This window comes from Schistocerca americana, chromosome X, assembly GCF_021461395.2.
Source record: "Schistocerca americana isolate TAMUIC-IGC-003095 chromosome X, iqSchAmer2.1, whole genome shotgun sequence".
NCBI classification, from domain to species: Eukaryota; Metazoa; Arthropoda; class Insecta; order Orthoptera; family Acrididae; genus Schistocerca; species Schistocerca americana.
The window spans coordinates 573,713,059-573,735,610 of NC_060130.1; the positions used below are offsets into that span (position 1 = coordinate 573,713,059).

A 22,552-nucleotide genomic window follows, 5' to 3' on the forward strand; every position below is an offset into this window, starting at 1 on the left:
TTATTACAATAAAGTAGTATGGAATTCACCATCTATGATATACATTATTCGGGATAATAAACATGTTTATGAAATTCTCCATTATTTTTTGAGTGTATGTAACATTCTGAACTCCTTGGTTTAGCTTTGAATCATGTGGTTCTGGCATCTCAAAGAGTTTGTTACTGAAAAGTTTTAGGCAAAATATATGAAGTATTGATGTTCCAGATGTGTGCCCAAAAAATGATATAATAATATTGCAACTGATGGGAATACTTCAAGTAACATATGTTTATGTATGTCATTCCCCAATCAATGTTTCATGTCTACATTAAAATTACACTGCTTACTGCACTGTGCTATAAGTCAATTTCAATACTAACATGCTGAGAACAATGCAGTAACAGAACTTTTAGGACATTGTCTTGAGTAAATTGTGCGTTCATCCCTTTTGCATTGTGTCATAAAAAATGAAACTATTAATGTAAGATACCTAAAACTGAAACTGTTGACCTGCTTACTAAAGAAAATTCACTTAAGTATTAAAAAACTGTGTGCAATAAACACAATACTGAAACCTAACATCTAACACTAACAACTTGGGAACCTTCAAAATCGCATGTTATTCACAACCATGATAACTTGATTCTTACACAGGAAACAATGAAAACTACATCTACATTCTCTGGATCACTATCAAGTACGTAACAGAGGCCCCTTTAAACCATAACATTTATTAAGATTTCTTCCTGCTCAATTCACTTATGAAATGTGGAAATAATGATTGCTTAATTGTCTCCTTGGGAACTGTCATTAGTCCAATTATATTTTCCTGGTCTCTGCAGAAGGTACATGTAAGAGGCTGAATGAAATTAATACAGTACATCCCACAAATTGATTACTGGAAATTCTATAGCAGATTTTAGTGAGCTATGTGGCCTACTATTTTTCTGGTTGTCTGCCAATTAAGATTTTTGCAGATTTTCTGTTAACTCGTCAAGTGAACAAGTCTGTTCTTCTTTTTAGGGCTCAATACCTTAATCAGTAAAAATGGAACCTTTATAGGATCACTTTGCTAGACATCTGTCTGTCTGTCTGTGAAAACCCCTTTTTCTCAGGAACAGGTACAGGTGTTAAGTTGACATTTATGTTACATACTAAGGTTTATGGTCCCTTACTGGGGTAAAAAGATTAAGCTTCTCAGTTAGCACACTCAAGAGGGCTGTTTATGTCATATATTTTGATACTCACAAACTTGCTCATTAAAATCTACAGATTAGATTAGACAGAATTACGTCTATAGAAAAAATTAAGTTTGTACAGAACCCTCAGAGTCAAGTCGTACAAACACTTGTGTGGCTTTCTCACCTTAGTTTTGTATATGCTTTCTGTTAATCTGACAGGATATGGTTCTGATGTACTTGAATTTCAAGAAGCTGTACACAAGTCTTTTAAACAACTTCTATCATGGGCAAACTACAGTTTACAAATACCCTACAAATTAACCGCTTTTTCTATTTTGTTTTAACCACAACTGAGCCTGTGTGATTGTCTCACTTCTGTCACCACACACTTTTACTCCCAGATAGTTTTATGAGATGACAAATTAATTGCATAATCACAGGCTACTACATTTTTTATATTTATTGAAGTTTATAGCTTTAAAGTTCACTACATTAAAAGCTAGTTGTCAGTGTTAGCACCAGACTCGTAAGTAGTGACAGTGTAAATGAATAGTATCACAATTTTCATGTGGTGATACTTTCACAATCCTGTTACCTGTTAACAGTCAGTTATTGTACTATTATCTGTTAAAAGTCAGTTATTGCAACAAATACTATTCACTAACATTTAATACATGAAATGAACTTCTTGGGGCACATACAAAGTTATTTTTCTGTGTCATTATGATCCTCTATCCACTGCTTTCTACAGCTCAAGAAAAGATTTATCCAGTTGTAAATCGAATTATATATCCTGTACATATATGTTATTTTCCAGTATGTATCAGCGCTGAACAAAACTGAAAGCTTTTGAAAGTCCAGAAACACTGCTTCATCAGATGAGCTCTATACATGACACTTAAGATTTCTTTTGTGGAGAACATTATTTTGTTTTTGTGTGATCCATTGGTATAAGAGTTCATGCTGTAGTCCATAAAAGTCATTATGTTTGAACTCAAAATAAGATCAAGAATGTAGTATAAATGGAATTCAGGTCACTGTTTCAGCTCTACCTTTTTTTTTTTTTTTTTTTTTTTTTTTTTTTTTTTTTACTTCAGCACTTTTACCACAAAACCTGCTTGTCCTTCAGAGAGCCTTCAATACACTAACAAGGTGAAAATTTCTCAGCCTAGTACAGAATAACATTAATATTGGTGACATTCGATTTCTTATATTGGTATACAATGCACAATAGCTCTCAGCTTGATCTGTGGTATAGTTTTGTTTATATGACTTTTTAAAATTGTCATTTTACATGTATTTCAATCCAATGGATGATGGAGTACAATGGCTTCATAAAATTGTTTGTTTTGTTTTACTTATCATCAAAGGGCTTTCATATAAGTTCATGACTGCTTACAAGCAGTCAGCTCTTTCATTTCCAACAGTTAAGATAAATTATGGGTAGCAGAGTTAAAATATGTCCAAATTCTCTTAAAGATGATTCATGAGGAAAGGGGTCCCAAGAAAGCAACCACATATGAAAATACCAACAAAAAGGAAAAATTATTTTAGAGCATTGGTGACTATAAGCACCTGTAATAGTTGATGCTTTAGCTTATTAGAAGGACTGTTGTAGTGCTTTCTGCATGATATGCACTGTATTTGTTGGATGCTGACCAAAAGAAAATGCAGAAATTAATTTTTCAGCAATGTGTGGACTGATCGAAAGAGAATACAACTCTTTTAAAAAACTGAGTTGTTACTGTGGAAGATGCACACCTTCAAGACTTCAGACAGGTAGACCATAAGACACATAACCTAAAAATCGAAGCTTGGCAAATTTGCATTTCTGAGGTACTAGGCTAAGAGCAGTTACTCGGTCACCTGATGATGTTTTTTGCTGACATAATTTTTCAATGACAGAGAGGCTGCAGCAATTTTTAAAGTGACATATTTAAGGTTTTCCAATTCCATTGTAATGGATTCTGCACTAAGAGGACAGTGATACAGTGTATCATAGATCTAAAGTAACTCACCTTGTATTTATAAGGATGACATGACATTGCATGTGTAGCTCACTTGGCTACAGAAGGCTTACAGTAAATGTCAAATATGATGACATTACCAGCAAGTAAAGTTGCAGATTGTGAGGAAGTTGTGAATACCTTTATTATTAATAACTTAATGTTCAAAGTTCATTTCACTACGCAGGCTGTTAAATTTTTCTATCAGAAGCTTGTTGTTAGATTCTTCAGTGTCAAAAACAATTATTACATCATCCACAAAGCACCTATAAAAGTGAATTTTATTTGAAGTAGTGAAGTCCACGGAAGTAAAGTTGCAGATTGTGAGGAAGTTGTGAATACCTTTATTATTAATAACTTAATGTTCAAAGTTCATTTCACTACGCAGGCTGTTAAATTTTTCTATCAGAAGCTTGTTGTTAGATTCTTCAGTGTCAAAAACAATTATTACATCATCCACAAAGCACCTATAAAAGTGAATTTTATTTGAAGTAGTGAAGTCCACGGAAAAAAATTACATTCCAAGTAATTCACAAATATATCAGCAAAATGCCTACCATTAAACCCAGGATTGTTGGCCATGAGTAATTGTCATTTACTGTAAGCCTTCTACAAGTAACACAGTTATACATGCCATGTCATGTCATTCTCATAAGTACAAGACAAGTTATTTTACACCTATGATATATTGTACCCTAAAATTCCTCTTAGTGTAGACTCCATTACAAAAGAATTGGAAAACCTTAAATCTGTCACTTTTAATAATGGCAGCAGCCCCTCCACCACTGAGAATTTATATATGCAAAAAACACCACCATGTGACCGATGAACTACTCTTAGCCTGGTACCTCAGAACTGTAAATTTGCCAAGTTTCCATTTATAGGTAACGAGTCTTATAGTCTAGCTAAACTTTTTCTGGGTCAAAATGTAAGAAGAGTATATACCAGCTGTAACAAAATCCAGTATCAATATATTCATAATGGGCATCCCTGGAAAGATTAATAAGCTGCCTATGGTGTATATAAACTTAAGTGCTGGGAATGTCAAGCAGTTTACACTGGACAGGAACATCTCCTCACCACAAAGGGGCAGGTTAAACCTAATTCCGCCTTTGCAGAACATCTCAAATCCAGTGGCCACAAAACGTGTACAGGAAAGCAATGGTTTTATATTATGCTCCCAAAGGGAAGAGACTCAATCTTCTTGAAGAGATTGCAATTGTTAACATTTGTACCTCAAGAAGGACATGTTGCTCAGTGATCAGTTGACAAGAGAAATCAAGTCTTCTATGATTCCCTGTTCCCCATTTTTAAAGAATATATCCTCCCATTCTTTACAACCAAGGTCACTGTCATTTATGATATATATTTTATTGTACCTTATTACTATTTTCATTGTTTGATTTTAGCTTTATAATTATAGTCAGTCTTTTCATTTATTACTGTTTTTACAAATTTTACTTTTATTGTACTGTGCTTGCACATATGAGCATTTCTGTTGATGCCTGTACACACAGCTTTTGATCTTATACAATCTGAACTACATATGCTTTCATTTTTATTCTAATACGGTTTACATTCAAGTGTTATTCTGTTCATTATTATTTTATGATTTTTTCTGCTATTGCACTGCACCCTCCACTTACAATGCTGTCTAGTGCCTGTCATTACTACTACCCAGTACCTCTTATCACTCACTCTTTGTGTATGTGGAAAGGCCTCTGGCGCCATTTTGATCCACTGCCATGTTTACAGCTTGTTCTGTGCTGTTACGACTATTGTCACCAATGCTCATGAGGTAACTTGGTCTCTTATTTTCTCCTTCTGTTCCTTACCACTCCCTGTTCCCAGCATTTTTCTTCAGTCTGTTTTTATGGTCTATTCTTCAGTTTATTCAGTTTGGTATCGTATATATAATTGATGTATGCCTCTTAGTTGTAACTTTAAAATTTTTTATGTGAGTTATCATACTTATATCGCTATGCCATATCATTTGGCCTGTTTTCTCATTCTCACTTTGCTGTTGTAGAAATCTAGGATACAGCCACGTTGGGTTAATTGTAATGTCATCCCCCCTTTATGTTTCTAGAAAACCTGATGATGTCCTACCTGGGTGAAACATGTCATTCTTGAGTTAATAAAGAACACTGTGCAGTATACAACTGTTTTTAATATCAGGCATAAATTTGTGCCAGTCCAATGAAGAGGTCATGGCAGCCATAACCAAGTATTCTGCAATCTTTCCAGAATCTGCCTTTCAGGGATGGAATGTACTAATGGGAGAAACATTGGTCACAATGCATCAATGTTAAAGAGCACCATAATAAAAAATAAGTGCAATTTTTTCCTTATAAAACACTATCAAATTTGAAACTTTTCACCTTACTCTCATAAACTTACCGAAACATCACTCCACACTGATCAGTTTATTAGGCTGATACCCCAAGAAGAATTCATCAATTACATTTGCCAAGAAAGCCTACATTCATGTTTCCCTAAAACATTTCAGTCCAAACTAACTTTTTTTATTAGTTTATGTATGAACCTTCTCTACTGCTACGAATAACCCTTTTCTAACCTAGTTTAGTTTATCTTTATGGTAAACCCTAAATTTCATTGTGAATGTAACATTACTATAAATTTCTGCTCTTCCCTAATCTTTGGAACCATGATGCATGGCTTCCCAGAAGGTGAGACTCTGGCACTTTTGTGAATGTTTGTACAGTTTATCGTTCATAGCGAACTATTTTTATCAGCTGTGAACATGTGATCAGGTCTAGTAAGTTTACACTGCTTGAAAAAAATGCAACACTGTCAAGGACAAGGTTATTTTATTAATAAGTGATGTGATGGGTAGTTCATCATTGTAGGGGTATATGATAGCAAATTCAGACCACATGAAACACACATGCCACAGTAAAGGGTGCCCAAATAGTCATATCAATACACTGCACACCCCTTTCTGTTGGCCACACAGGTGTATGTATATTCTTGCATGCAACTGATCATAAAGGTGTTAAAATATATCATCTCAAGCATATTGCACCTTTTGTTGCTATTCAGAAATGGATTTTGCAGGTCATGGAGGATTAGTAAGTTCCCACTTCATCATGTCCCGTATATGTTCAACTGTCAAGACATCTGGTGATTTTGTTGAACAAGGCAATTGTTGTACACCACGAAGAGCACTTCGTGTTGGCAGCAGCCTTATGTGGATGTGCATTGCCCTGCTAAAAAAGCACATAATCTTTCTGTAAAAGAAATGGCAGCAGCACAAGGATAACAGCCTGTGCAATGCAGCGGGCACTGTTTACTTTACCCTGCAGAAACACCAAATGCGACCATGAGTTGTAACTGATGACCCTCCCACACTATGAAGTCTGTGATGGGACCTGTGTGTTGTGGGTGAATGCAGTTTCAAAGAGTCAGCTCACCAGGTATATGCCAAATGCTTTTACATCCATCACTTTCATACAGGCAGAGCCTACTCTCATCACTGGAGACAACAGAGATTCATTCCACTTTCCAGTCAACCCTTTCATAACACCAGTGTAACCATGCTTGATGTTGTCAGTGGTAGCCTGGCCAGAGGCAAATGTTTTCTTAATCCTGATGCAAGCAAATGGGTCCTGATGGTCCCTGAACACAACAGGTGGACATGTCCTAGAATTTCATCCTGGGATGATGTTTGGTCACCATTGCTGGTTGCCCAACATGTGTAGCAGTGCATCGATAGGTCCATCCAGCTTCCTGCAAGCCCCCAATGTGGCGCTGTTCGTCTTCACATTGTTTCACACCATTTCCCTTGACAGAGCCATTATTCACCATACATTTGAACTGCCAGTGTTTAATAAGCCCCCTCCCACGCCCCCCCCCCCCCCCCCCCTGCCTCTTCTGCACCTATTTTAACCTTGAGGGCTTCTGAAAAGAGAAACATTTAACACGAAGATTCACTGTCAACTTGAGACAACTCTTCAGCATCGGCATCAGTAAGAGGGTCGGGTTTAGAGTCTCTGGCACTCCACTGACACTGCTCCCCCGTGCTTCTGATACACAGTAAAGTAGATGCACAGTCTGCAGATCAGTTTTTTTCTGTGGAAGAAGCTGCATCTGTGTGATGGCATAGTACTTAGTGAAACTTGGGTAGTTCAAGTACCTCTTCAAAGTTACCTCATGCAGCACATTCATTTGGAACAGCTCACCACTGACCAGCAGCTCCACAACTGAGAACATTTGCAGTGGGGTAGTATTCAAGTTTGTTAATTTTGTAGCAAACTTTAACCATGAAGTTATGCTCAATACAGAATTTTGCATATAGGCATGGGTAGAAATTTCACTTGGTGTCTTCTCCCAAATGCAAAAAATCTCATGATACAAAAACTCTAAACTGAGAGTGAGAAAGAAATGTATGCTTGTATTCCTCAAAAGAAAGGAACATGAATATTTGATCAATGCAAAGGACCTACACCCAACTTTTGCCACAGCAGGAGTATATAAAATCCCTCTCACACGTGATCAAATGTATGTGGGAACTATAAAAACAAGCAACAACCACTTAATGCCTTCCTATGAGACAGCTTCCATTCTGTTTGAACTATGTAAGCACAAACCACATGTGGCTTAAAATCAAAAAAGATAGTTTCAACAGCAACTGAGAGATTTATACCAAATAAATTAATAAAAGATGGAATTGACTCCAAGTGGTACACAACAGATCAGAACACTGCTGCAGAAGAAACAAAAAATAAGCCTGCCAAATTTAGTGCTAACTTTAATGTAAGATGCTTTTAATAGTTTCCAGAATGAAACTCTGTCTCTAAATGTGACAGAAAATCCAGAGAGATTCTAGTCATACGTGAAGTATGCGAGTGAAAAGATGCAATCAATACCTTCCCTGCCCGATAGCAATGGACATGTTATTGATCACAGTGCCACTAAAGTGAAGTTACTATACACAGTTTTCTGAAATTCCTTCACCAAAGGCAATGAAGTGAATATTCCTGAATTTGAATCAAGCATAGCTGCAAACATGAGTAACACAGAAGTAGATATCCTTGGCATAGCAAAGCAGCTTAAATCCCTTAACAAAGGTGAGTCCTCTGGTCCACGATGTATACCAATTACATTCCTTTCAGGGTATGCTGATATTAGCTCTATACGTAACAAGTACATACAACCACTCACTCAATGAAAGATCTGTACCTATGGAATGTAAAGTTGCATACACCATACCTATCCTCAAGAAAGGAAGCAGGAGTAATCTGATGAATTACAGACCCACATCACTGAAATCAGCTTGCAGTAGGACTTTGGAACGCAACTAGCTATTTCTTCCCATGAAGTAATAATTGATATCAATGGAGGATATCAAATTGATTCTGTATTTTCAGATTTTCAAAAGGCTTTTGATACCATTCCTCACAAGTGGTTTCTATTCAAATTGAGTTCCTATGGAGTATTGTCTCAGTTGTATGACTGGATTTGTGGTTTCCTGTCAGAAAGTTCACAGTATGTAGTAACTGACGCAAAGTGAATAAAACAAGAGCAATATATGGCATTCCCCAAGAAAGTGTTATGGGTTCTCTGCTGTTTTTAATCCATACAAATGATTTATGAGACAATCTGAGCAGCCATTTTAGATTTTTTGCAGATGATGCTACCAGTTACAATCAAGTAAAGTCATCAGATGATAAAACTCGATAGCAAAATGATTTAAACAAGATATCTGTATAGTGTGAAAAGTGGCAATTGACCCTAAATAATGAAAAGCATGAGGTCATAAGCACTAAAAGAAATCCATTAAATTTCAGTTACACAATACATCACACAAATCTGAAGGCCATCAGTTCTACTAAATATCTAGGAATTACAGTTACAAAGAACTTAAATTGGAATGATCACATAGATAATGTAGTGGGGAACACAAACCAAAGACAACATTTTATTGGCAGAACTCTTAGAAGATCCAACAGCTCTACTAAACAATCACCTATATTATGCTTGTCTGTCCACTTCTGGAGTACTGTTGTGCTGTCTGGGATCTGCATCAGATAGGACTGGTGTAGGACACAGAATAAGTTCAAACTAGGGAAGCTCATTCTGTATTATTGCAAAATAGGGGAGAGAGTATCATGGATATGACATGAGAGTTGAGGTACAAATAATTAAAACAAAGGCATTTTTCATGGAAGCTAGATCTTTTCGTAAAATTTACATCCCCAACTTTCTCCACTGAATGTGAAAGTATTTTTTTGATGTCAACCTACATAGAGACAAATGATCATAGTAATAAAATAAGAGAAGTTACAGCTTACACGGAAAGATATAACTGTTCATTTTTCCCATGCACTGTTCGAGAGTGGGACAGTAGAGAAATAGAGGGAAAGTTGTTTCATGAACCCTCTGATAGCCATTTAAGTATGAATTGCAGATTAGTCATGTAGATACAAATAACGTAAATGGTGCCAACTCTTCCACACTACAAGCTCCGTAACACACACTGATGACTCTGCGAACTTAGGCAGCAGTATGATAATGTCATAAAGCAATTGTTGTGTGGATATGTATAAACAGTTTGCTTTGTTGAGCTTGCTTAAGTTTGTACTGCTGACTATTTACAGCCTCTGATGGTGTCTTCAGCATTGGAGGGCAAAGCGTTAGGCAGAAAAAAATGCCTTGGGTCACAGCCTAATGTCCATAAAACAAAAAAAGGGAACAAATATCAGCTGTAAAAGCCTGCAATGTACGATTCCTCATGTATATTTGGTACACTGGAAACCTTTCTGCAGCAGTTCTCATTCTACAGCATTGGCACAAAGCCTCTTGTGAGCCTTAGCCTTCTGGATAAGATTATTCTGTCCTTCCCTATTTAGTGCCAGATTATTCCAACTCTGAATTCCAATTCTCTTTATGTCCTTTCTGACACCTTCCCTTCACCTTAGCTTTAATCTTCCACCTCTCCTGGTTCCTTCAGGCACTGCACTAACTATCTCCTTTACCACTTTATCATTTGTTGGGGTCTCATTTCAATAATTTTTCTTAGTTACATGCATATACACTCAAACTCAGAAAAAAAGGCACATCACCTTCAACAAATAGAGATAGGACGTTCATATTCACAGGATATGTTATGTTCTGCAGAAATGGCTAGCATTTCAGTCAACTCGGCTCAGCATGTATCCTGTCGTCTCGGAGGCACACCATGAGCCCTAATATCTTGTTTATGCATGATGGTATCCACACATACAAGGTGCAATGGTGTCCCATGTTATAGTCATTGATGCAACATGAAATTGATTCCAAAGTTCATCTGTGGTGGTTGGCACTGTGTCACAGTGCTGCACCTGTCATTTCACCTTATACTACACATTTTCAATTGGCAACAAGTCTGATGATCTGGCGGGCCAAGACAAAAGATTGACATGCTGTGACAGCAAGAATGCATGTGTTAATGCAGCAACATGTGGTTATGCATTGTCTTCCTGAAAAATTGTGTCTGGGGTGTTGTGCAGAAAGCGTATGACTACAGATCACACAATGTTACTTACTTAGGTGTCACAGGATGTGACTCACATAGGTAACACTGCTCACAGTGCTCTCGACACACACCAACTGTGATTTGTGGTTGTGCCCAATAGCATCCCACACCATAAGGCATCGAGTTGGTGTTGTAGTCTCGTATGAACGTAGCCACTATGATGCCACTCCCCCTGTCTGCAGCATATCAAAATGCGGCCATCATTTTCAGACAAACAAAACCTGGATTCATCCAAAAACACTATATGATGCCATTCCTGTCCCCAGTGACGTTGTTCCATACACCACTGCCATCTAGCATGTTTCTACGCATTCATCAAAGGTAGGCAGAGAAATGAAGATGCACACGCAACCCATGTCATAATAAACGGAGACAGACTGTCATCCCTGATAGTGTACAATGTGTCACACTGTTCCACTGTTGTGCCAGAGCCATAAAGGATTCAGATCTGTCCTTCAATGCCAATCGGATGAGGTGTCGATCTTCTCGGGGGGTGGTCTGGGTGATGTGACCTGACCAATGTTGTCGTGTTGTATGGCCCTTCAGTGAACCATTCTGCACACACCCTTTGCGCTGCAAAACACTTGGCCCCACACGAGCAGCAATTTCCTGGAAGGATGCATCACATTCTCTCATGCCAATAATGTGCCCTCTTTCAAACTCACTGATTTGATGGTACAGTTTGCGCATATGTTTGTTAGGCATCCTACATGTCTGCTCAAGTCACATTGGTCCATTACCTTCAGTTCATAGCAACAACAAGAGCTGAAGGTACATTTCACCAGTAGTTTGTGTTGCACCATGATATCAATGTTGACTCTGAACCTGTGGACTGACAAGGTTCAAATGCCGATCATTTCTACAGAATATACTAATACACAAGTCCTGTGAATATGAACATCCTATCTCTAGTCGTTTAAGGTGTGCTGTTTTTTTCTGAACATGAGATTACTTAGTTAGTTTTCTCTACATTTATCTGTAGGTTCAACTTCTAGCATCTCTTTCAAAACCTGTAAAGGCTTCTTTCATTGTTCTCAGTGTTACTGCAATTATATCATCTGCATATATTTGTACAGTTTGTATAGGACAGTCCCCCTTGTGTTGATTCCTAGATTTCTTATAAGCTTTCTGAAGGCTGTATTAAGCGGAAGCAGGATAATGCATCGCTCTGTCTTACGCCATTTGGTGACAGCACTTGATAAAATATTCTGTATTTTAATTTGACTCCAAGCATTTTCAATAGTAGCTTTCTTCCACTGCTATATACTGCTCCCTTCTGTCAATAGTGCTGTGGGCTGATGTGAAGTCTATAAAGAGGTGACATGTATCAATCCCGAATTCTTTTCACATGTCTATTCCAGTCATAGTTGCTGATGTCATAGTATTAACATTGGTGCATGCATGGGTTGTCAGCTGCCATGACCCATTGTTAGGAGTGTTCGGTGCACTGTGTGTTCGGACACATTTGTACTCCACCTAGCATTAAAGTCTAATGTTAATTCTGACACAGTTTGCTGCCTGTCCTGTTCTAGTAGTCTGTGCAGTCTATGACATCTGATATCAGTAGTGAGGGGTGAGAGCCAAACCCCTCGATGTCTTGACATAATTTCATCTTGTTGAAGACACTCACCATAGCTCTCCTCAAATATCCAACAAGTCGTGCAGTTTCTGAAATGCTCACACCAAGCCTCTGGATTATCACAATCTGCCCTAGGTCAAAATCAGGTAGATTGTGCACCTTTCCCATTCTACACACGGACAGCATGCCCACTGGTACTAAATGCACCATGTGTGTGTCTGACTAGCAGTCGTTCCACACCAGGTGATGCTGCTATTGGCTGGACAGATTTATATTGATAGTAGGTCAATAGTCATAATTTTTTGGCTGATCAATGTAGATCTTTGCGGTTAAAAGTTTTACTGCCCACTACCATATTTCTTGAAGATGCAAAGTATACAAGTCTGATCCCATTGTCAGATCCCATTGTCATTTTAGCATTAATTTTCCAAAAATTATCTTACAGTCTCCTCTTGGACATTCAGTGTATGTCATCTAACTCATCATAAAAAGCATCCTTCTCTTCTTCACTTTTCTCTTCAGTTGGGGCATGAGCACATTCTGAATCTGCACGATCTGTGTGATTTTACCTGGAAGTCCATATTAAGATGTTTTTTCTTCTTATTTACTATAAAACCAGTACCAAATGTGACTTTTTTGGTAGCTATAAAAAAAATCATGTGCTCCTTCTCTGTCACTCCCTCACCTAATCATCTCACCTCTTGAAGAGGTGTAAATCCAGTTGGTGATTATCCAGTTAATCAAGTAATTTCTTTAAAGCTCCAGTTTGATAGGGAGTTAGAAGATTCCATGATCCCAATATCATGTCCTTTAGACACCTGCCATTTCATCGTAAACAGGTCCGCTGGCTATTCCTTCATTAAACTTTTGAACATTTGATTTTTACAGGTAGTATCATCAGTCCAATGCCAACCCCAATGATTCTGGAGTGCTGATGCTTTCTGTTAGGGTTGGCTCCCTTCATTGGTGGATCCCCATTTCAAAGCATCGGGAACTCACTTTTTCACCCTTGCGTAACTTAGTTGGGTATATCGAGTGCATCTGTTGCCCAGGGGCCATGGTGTGGATACGCATACATTGCACTCAGTAGGGATACATGGTATTTCCTGTGTTCTGTTAGTACATTTCCACCTGCAGGAAATGCACCTACAGGTTCACATACTACACCTTTGGCCCCCCAGAGATCTGTATATTACACCAAAATAATAAATCATTTTTACAACATAAAATTTTCTTCATTTAGCAGGTACTTGTCTATTAACAGATCAGGAGAACAGATAAAATGAATTTGGTTTTAAAATATGTGTTGGTTCATTACAACTGTTGTGGTACACACAACAACTAACTGATAATTAACTATTTTAATATTGATGTCCATTTTACTTTTAATAAAAAATAAGCCATTAATGATGGCACATTTCAGCTTCGCACAGACTGGGGACAAATCAGTTGCATTCTGTGTAGGAAGCCATTAATGACTGACACAGAGAAGCAATGGAACACATAAATATGGATGACTGTGCTAGGACTTCAGTCACTCCCTTCCAGGCAGTAGGCACAATGTTTCACTGTTGTGCATAGTAATTCAATGAAAAAACTTGCAACCTAATGCAGTAATTGTGATCTTTTGCTGTAAAATTATAAAGTAATGCAGTTAATAAGTCTGAGAGAATCTTCAGATTTATTTTATACTATGTCTAAAGCATTTTCATGTTTTATTTCCTATTACAAGTAATGTAACCACAAGAAATAAAATATATACATCATTACCGTCACATCTACATTAATTATATCTCCATCTCTCAGAGGCCGTAGATCAGGAATACCATGGCAGATAACATTGTTCACAGATGTACAGATGGACTTTGGAAAACCATGGTATCGTAATGGTGATGGATACGCTCCGTTTTCTATTATCATCTGATGTAGCTTTCCATCAATGAAGTCGGTAGTTACTCCTACCTAGATCAAAAATTATATTTATGGCAGTCAGTAAACCATAACAATTTCAAGCATGGCAACTTTTTGTACACAATCATTTTGTGCTTCCTCTGAATTTTTTAAAGTGACATGTGAAACCTGCTGCCTTTTCTTTTGTAAGATGAAGCACACAGATTTAGGTATGTAAATAACCACAAAAAACAGTATGAAACCTTAATCCTTCAACCATAATTCCAAAAATGTCCTAAAAAGAAATAGGTACTGTCCCAGTCTTTTAAAAAGTTATGTGTAATCACATGTAGCTTACACAAAAATTGTAACAGCAGTATCATTCACTGCTTACTTGTAACAACAGCTAACACAGTAGTTATATAATTATTGGCACATCAGTGTTAAAACTGAACACCAAGGCAAAGTTCAATTTGAAATTACCTTCAGTAAAGGTATAGCTGCATTTAAAACCTTTTTAGCCAGCTGACAGCTCAGCCTCATTTTGTCTATGGCAACAGCAGATTTTGTTTCTGTGGCATGAACTACCTCTGGCACAGAAGATTCAAAATATTCTGGCTTTTCAATATCAGGAGGCACTGTTTTCTCTGCTGTAACTTCATATGGGCGAACAATATCATATTTTCCACTGATGGACCTTAAACATGGTGTAAAATCCAGGTTTTTATGTCTTGCAGTGAAATAAACTAAAACAATATAACATTTGAGATATGTCACATTATGACAGATATAATCATAAATATATGTATACAGTAAATTTACACTGACAAGGCTAAAAATACACAATAGATACAAACAACAGTCTTACACAAAACTTCGGTTTCATGGTATTATTTCACATTCAGAACACTTTATGCACACAACAGTTCTCAATGGGGGTGTTGTCCACAATGACAAACACAAGAAAGTCTCTTACGGGTTTGTCAAGGATTCTAGAGCTTGCATATATTCAAATGATCTCAATTATTTCCATGCTGGTATCAGGAAGTATATCAACATTACATGTTGTGATCATCTAATTCCATGGTCATACACTGAAGATGTTGAAGACAAGTTCAAAATTTACATATTCCGGTCATTTCCTACGTGGTTCTTTCTTCAGCTCTTGTTCCACTGGAGGAAGTAAACACTATTCTAAGGTGTGGCAGCTGTCATTAGAATAAATTAAATTTATGGTCGTCCACAATTCTTTCGCATGCATCATCTGCCAATTTGTGATTCCTACATGCACATGTCTCCTGAAATTAAACACCAAAGTGTGACAGAGCCTTCCCCATCAAGTTTAATGTGTGATACAAACATGACCATCAAAACTTAATGATTAGTTCCTACTGAAGGGCTATATCTAAATTACAAATGATACTGTATTACAAATACACAAGTGACAAGGGTGATTATACCGCCCATCAAAAGAAAAATTTTGAGCACACTTTTATTGCATTGTTGCAGTATATTTTGTGCAGTATATTTGCCTGTACACAGATTTTGTGATAGTTGCTACTTAGCTCTGACTTGTTTACATACTGAAATAAATGCTCGTGATGAATTGTGGGGATTCGCACATATATTTATACATTCCTTTTGCTATGAGTAGCTGCACATGTGTCTTTTTCCTTGTAACTCAAGTGAAGAAGTAGCATCACTGCATGACATTTATCTCATGTCTTGAATTTCTTTTACGTCTGACTTCTGTCTAACATTTTTGTTTACACATGTCTGACATAACATAACCTTTTTGTTTTGCATATTTAAGTTTTCATTTCTTTGCTTTAGATATTTATTTGACCATGAGTGCAAACTATGGGAGTTGTCATAGGAAAGTAGCTAGTAGGATGCAATGAGAGAGCTTGAGGCAATGTAATGGGGGAAACTTCGAGGAGGTCACTGAGGCACTCTCTTGGAACTGAAAAATATGCAACAGGAATGGACTGAGAGAGGAACAGGAAAGGAAGGTCTGTGTCCTTCAGGCACATTTGGATCAGCCTAGAAGAGAGCTAATGAGGATGAAGGAAGGTAGTGCTGAGGGAGGATGGTTGGAAACTGGCAGTTGGTAGGAAGTCTAGTGGGAGGAGGATGTGATATTACAATTTTATTGCATCCACTAGCAACAGATTCCAGCTGCCAAAGTTGATAGGAGAAGAGCCTCATGATGTCATGATGGTGTAGGGGTGGAGAATGTGCAGCAGAATCTGTCCATGAATAGGAAAGACAGGTAAAGCACAAATGTTAGGAAGAAGAGGGTGCTGTTGTTAGGTAGCAGTCACAGCAGATGTGTAGAACCTCAATTACAGGAGAATTGAGGGAAGGGGTATCAGCTCACCACCATTTTCAGAGTGAGCTGGATTAGGTGGTTTGTAATGGTCGTAAGAATTGTGGAAGAATTTTTCAATGGATGAAGTAATGGCAGTGGGTGGGGCACGGAACTGCTTGGAGAGGGACAGGGCATACAACATATGTGGTGACCTGAGTAAGACAGCTTCCCTAAATGGTGGCACCAATGTGAGCAGGGTTGGGCTGTTCCGGCAACATGATCAGTCTTGTCTTGGCAGTGCTATTCAGTGAGTCACTGTGGAACTGGAGATGGCACTGAAGATTGTTGCTGAGGCACACACTACACTGGTACTGGTGGGATCTCGAAGGATGTGAGGCTACACTAGGCACGGTATGCACCTCAACAGTACTGAGAAAGGAGGTTGATGGAGTTAACTAGAGTATAGCAGCTGGGTGTAGAGCCACACATGGTCAATACCTGTTGTCATGGGTAGAAGGACTAGGCCTTTTTTAGGACAAACCATTACAACAGGCACCCCTCCCTTGTAAATATCTCAACCAGTTTAGAGATTTCTCCATTGTGTGCCCAGAAGATAGATTGTTCCACATCAGAGTGCACAGACACCATGGAAACTTGCTCAAAATTATCTATTGTTCATCAAACTGGGCACTCCATTAAAAAATACAGCACACTACATTGAAGCTGGATTACAGCCTCGGAACAGTATGGTGGTATGCACTGCATCATACACGAAAGTGACAAAAATAATGGGATAATGATATGCACATATATAGATGGTGGTAGTATCCCATACATAAGATATAAAAAGACAGTCTATTGGCCAAACCGTCATTTGTACTCAGGTGATTCATTTGAAAAGGTTTCTAATGTGATTAATGCTGCACAACACGACTTAACAGAATTAACAGACTTTGAGCGTATAATGGTATTTGGAGCGAGAAGCGAGGGACATTACATTTTGGAAATCATTAGGCAATTCAATATTCTGAAACCCACAGTGCAATAGTGTACCAAGAATATCACATTCCAGGCATTATCTCTCACCACAGACAATGCAGTGACTGATGGCCTTTACTTAATGACAGACCTGTGGCACTTGCGTAGGATTGTCAGTGCTGACAGACAAGCATCACTGCGTGAAACTACTGCAGAGATCAATGTGGAACATATGATGAATGTATCCATTAGGACAGTGTGGCAAAATTTGGCATTAATGATTTATGGCGCACATGACCGATGTGAGTGCATTTGCTAACAGCACAACATTGCCTGCAGTGCCTCTCCTGGGATTGTTACAACTTCAGTTGGACCCACGACGACTGGAAAATTGTGGCCTGATCACATTAGTTCCGATTTCAGTTGGTAAGAACTGCCGCGCGGGGTTAGCCGAGCGGTCTAAGGCGCTGCAGTCATGGACTGTGTGGCTGGTCCCAGCGGAGGTTCGAGTCCTCCCTCTGGCATGGGTGTGTGTGTTTGTCCTTAGGATAATTTAGGTTAAGTAGTGTGTAAGCTTAGGGACTGTGCAATCTGGTGGTGACTCCATAATGATGTGGGCTCTGTTTAGGATTTTGAGTGTTGGGCAGTGGGGTAAGGGTAATACTTTCAGAGTTATCAACAACAAATCAATGTCTGTGTTTACATAGACTTGACTGGGTCCTCTGGTCCAATTGAACTGATCAATGATCAATGACTGGAAATGGTTATGTCAGCTACTTGGAGACCATTTGCAGCCATTCATGGACTTCATGTTCCCAAACAATGATGCATCATGTCACTGGGCCACACATTTGCAACTGGTTTGGCCAAATCATTCTCTCGAATTGTTCAGAATGTTCTTCACTCAGATTGCCCAAAATGAATCCCATCAAACATTTATGGGACATAATCGGAAAGTCAGTTCATGTACAAAATCCTGCACTGGCAGCACTTTCGCAGTTATGATGGCTGTAGAGGCAGCATTGCTCAATATTTCTGCAGGAGACTTCCAACAACTCGTTGAGTCCATGTCACATTGAGTTGCTGCACTACACCAGGGTGGTCCGACATGATATTAGGAGGTATATCATGACTTTTGTCACTTCAGTGTATAAGATTATTGTCTTATAAATGTGTTAGCTGCTACAGCAGAACTTCAGTAAAGGGAATCAATTGTGAACTGCAGAGTAGTCATATAAACGTAGATACTTCACAGGTGGCACATATTTTAAAGCTAAAGATGTCTGATCTCAATTAATGTGGATAAACATTTTAAATTGGCAGCTGTTGAACCAATGATGCTAGACATCTATAAGAAGTTAATTGTTCTATACGTGTACCATGATAATGAGGACATTTTCTTTAACAAATTAACTGAAATCTTAGTAAGTCTCGACCTCAAAAATATTATAATAGTACGTGGAGAAATGGTTATTATCACAGGTGTTAAGGGTGAAATTAGTGATAATTTTTTAGACATTTTAAGCAATTTTGGCATTGCATAAGTGGTAAACACTGCTACTAAGGGATCAAAAAGTTCAGCACCAATCTCAGACAATGTACTTCCAGATATTGACAGGGAAAATTGTAAATTATTTATAAGAGATCTTAGCCTTTCTTGTCATTGCTGCTGGGTAATAAAGCTAAAGACGGGCTTGGTAAAGCCCACAAAACTGCAGAACTACAAAAGGATCTTCTCAGAATGTAAAATTCATTTTTTTCTAGGACACTGGAAAATCAAACGTGGGATGAAGTGTATATGGGAAACTCGATGCTAAGCTCTTTACACTGCCCACACTGTTTAAATAAATTTTTGGGGAGACATTTCCAAAAGTAGCCACTCTACAGCAGTAGCAACTAAGGAAAATAAATGGATAACTCTGGGTATTAGAAAGTCCTCCTAAACACTTAAGTTTTTCAGTTCTTTGAAAAGACTGCACTAATCTAAAGTTCCCTGATTATTACCACAGGACCGGCCGGAGTGGCCGTGCGGCTCTAGGCACTACAGTCTGGAACTGAGCGACCGCTACGGTTGCAGGTTCGAATCCTGCCTCGGGCATGGATGTGTGTGATGTCCTTAGGTTAGTTAGGTTTAATTAGTTCTAAGTTCTAGGCAACTGATGGCCTCAGAAGTTAAGTCGCATAGTGCTCAGAGCCATTTGAGCCATATTACCACAGGCATAACAAAATATACAGGTGGGTACTATTTGCTGCCAAAAGGTCATTCAATGGCATGTTAATATTTAAGGCAGAAAATAAAAACAAAGTAGAGTGAGATGTCATAAGACAAGAAATTAGAAAAGGCAGATACAAGTTTAATAACATGCAAATTAAAAATGGGGAAAAGATAACAGAAAATCTCCAGGAATTGCCAAATTCTGTGAATGGCAATTTCTTTGGTATTTAGAAGTTGCAGCAAAATCTTCCTAAAACACACATAGCCCCACAGTGGCCTACATGGCAATGGTGGTGTTTCCCACAACAGAGCTCAAAGTAAGGAAAACAACACAGAAATGAAAAAATAAGTAGTTGGGGGTTTAGATGGGGTTCCAGTATGCTCTGAAGTGGTGCATAGATGGCATACAAGCCCCATTAACTAACATAATAAATGAGCCCTTCAATTCAGGCATTTTCCCAGAGTTCCTACAGCATGCAGTACAGACAAGTCAGCATAAGAAAATCCTGCCAGCTAACAGCACTGCTGTCAGCTTTCAACTGCTAACTGCAGATGGCTGCAGGCATGAACACTAGGCACCCATAAAGCTATGACAAGACTGAGATATTGTTACATTTACAAAGTCACGTCACATGGTTGGTTAAGGTGGGTGTGCGAAGCTGCTGCACCCAGCCCACTGCAATTGGCAGGGAGCAACTTACACCAACTCAACTATAAGTGTGCCCTTACTAAAAAAAACCAATGCAGAAAGTATTGGAAACTTCAGGCCAGTTTCACTACTATTCTCAAAAATTACTGAATCTATTATAAAAGATAGACTAATGAGTTACATGAATTAATAAAACCTGTTTACAAAGCACATTTTGGTTTCTGAAGTGGAAGTAGTACAATATCAGTCATTGCTGAGTTCACAAAAGTGGTACCTGAAGCTCTTGACAGGGATGTTTAAGTCATATTTTTAGACTTTTCCAAGGCTTTTGACATTGATGACCATAAAATACTGCTAAACAAGTTGTGCCAGCCATATTTTTCACTTGTCGATACCGAGGTCATTTGACACGAGATTGTATTGAATGTAGGTGGAAGATTGTTGTCTCCAATGCAGATATTCGTGTGACATGGGGGTATGTCATATACCACAGACAACGTCAGTTTCAGCTCTCATATGGATAAGACATGGCTGAAAACTTCATTATTGGCTGAAGCAACATTCTACCTACTACTCTCAGCAATCACTTAGTTGTGGCAGTAATCTGAATCCTAGTTGTTGTTGCTGTTGTTGTTGTTGGCAGTGGTGGTAGTGATTTGAATGAAACACTTGGCCATGTTCTGGCCATTGTTTCCTATGCTGGTCTGGAGACTCCCATTGCTCCATGAAATCCTCCTGGTGGCCTCCAAGAAATGTACAGTTCAGTTCAATAACTGTTGCCAAATTCGTTTCTTGTTCTCCATAATGATATATGACATTTTGACCTTGCCACTCTAAAAGAGATGGTTCTCTGCAGAAGGCATGTATGAACTCACACCTTCACATGTCTGTGCTCCTCCCCTTGGTTGCAAAATGGCATGCTTCACTTCTTCTGGGAATGGCCTGCCTTCTAAGGCTATATGAAGACTTCGGCATGGAATCATCAGTGACTTGGCACCTCATGCTGTTGATTTGATTCACTCATTCCTGTGCACTGTCTCTACAGTCAAACACATTCAATTAGCCATACACTTTCCCATTAGCCTTACTGAGGACCTGAAGGCTTACTTTTTGGCACTGCTCGTTCTCATGTATGAATCTGTATTGGGAAAAAAAAATCTCTGGAGAGATGGTCCACGATAACCTTCCATTGGGCAGTGTGTTTGAAGGGTGGTGTGCATTAAAAAGAACCAACAGCACAGAACAGATCAACAGTACTGTTCATGTTTGTGCTCTGCACAATGTTCCAATAGCATAAATGTTCTGCAACAATAGGATATTAACAACTCAACCCTGGAAGGGGGGCACAGATGGTAGCAGAGTCTATATCACATGATGTGCTTTACAATTTGCACAGTGGTAGAATGGATGGGAAAGCTGTGTTATGAGATTAGTAAAAGTCTTTTTCAGTTCCTGATTTGTTTCATGGGAGGGGGGAGGGGGGGGGGGGGGGGGGTAAGACAGACAGAGGTGATAAAAGTGACCATATGATGCATGTAAACAGAAAGAGGTTAAGTGGGTAGTGTGTGGGACAGGGGAAGAATTATAAGCACCATCAAAAAATATTGTTTTCCCCTCCTTTAGCGCACTTCCTATTGAGGCTCTTCTATCTTCAGAATGTTTGTGTGTGTGTCACATGGTGAACACACAGCTATTGCATTTTAATATAGCTGTCTGTTGGTTTGAGCATCGTTCTCAGTTAGTAAAAGCTGTATACAATCCATGATCAAGTTGATGAACGTAATTTTCTCAGTTACAGGATTTCAGTGAGGGCATATTTTGGACCTGTGGCGTGGCTGGATGGTGCTCCTGAGGCAATGCCAAGCACATTGTAACAATGAAAGAGTACCAAACAGTAGCTATATGTTACATGAATCTGTAAATCAGATGTACCAATTTCATTGGCACGGTGAAATGCGGATATCGTAGCTTTGTATTTTTTAATAAAGAGAATGATTCCCTTGTGAAAATCACTGAACTCTTAAGAAGGGAGTTGCTGTCTTCTCCTTGCCAATTAAAGCATGTGAAACTGTTTAATTATACTCCCCTCCAGATTACACACACAGTGAAAAAGGGGCAAAGTTATCACTATGGGAGACATGGACCGGTCAGAAAACTCCTGCTTGTCTAAGGACACAAATGTATCCCTGTTCACAGAATAAACAACTGTTCTGCAACCACCCAT

General features: G+C 38.5%; 1 protein-coding gene across 3 annotated transcripts in view; it reads right to left on the bottom strand.

Moving 5' to 3' along the window:
* The window catches only part of LOC124556851 (methionine aminopeptidase 1D, mitochondrial), a 162,033-nt gene that overhangs the window by 98,905 nt on the left and 40,576 nt on the right, over positions 1 to 22,552 (bottom strand). For all 3 annotated transcript variants that reach the window (XM_047130871.1, XM_047130872.1, XM_047130870.1), the window contains exons 2-3: positions 14,659 to 14,872; positions 14,056 to 14,247 (exon numbers count right to left, since the gene is read on the bottom strand). In XM_047130871.1, coding sequence (XP_046986827.1) covers positions 14,056 to 14,247; positions 14,659 to 14,872 — 406 coding nt within the window. The remainder of the gene's footprint in view (positions 1 to 14,055; positions 14,248 to 14,658; positions 14,873 to 22,552) is intronic.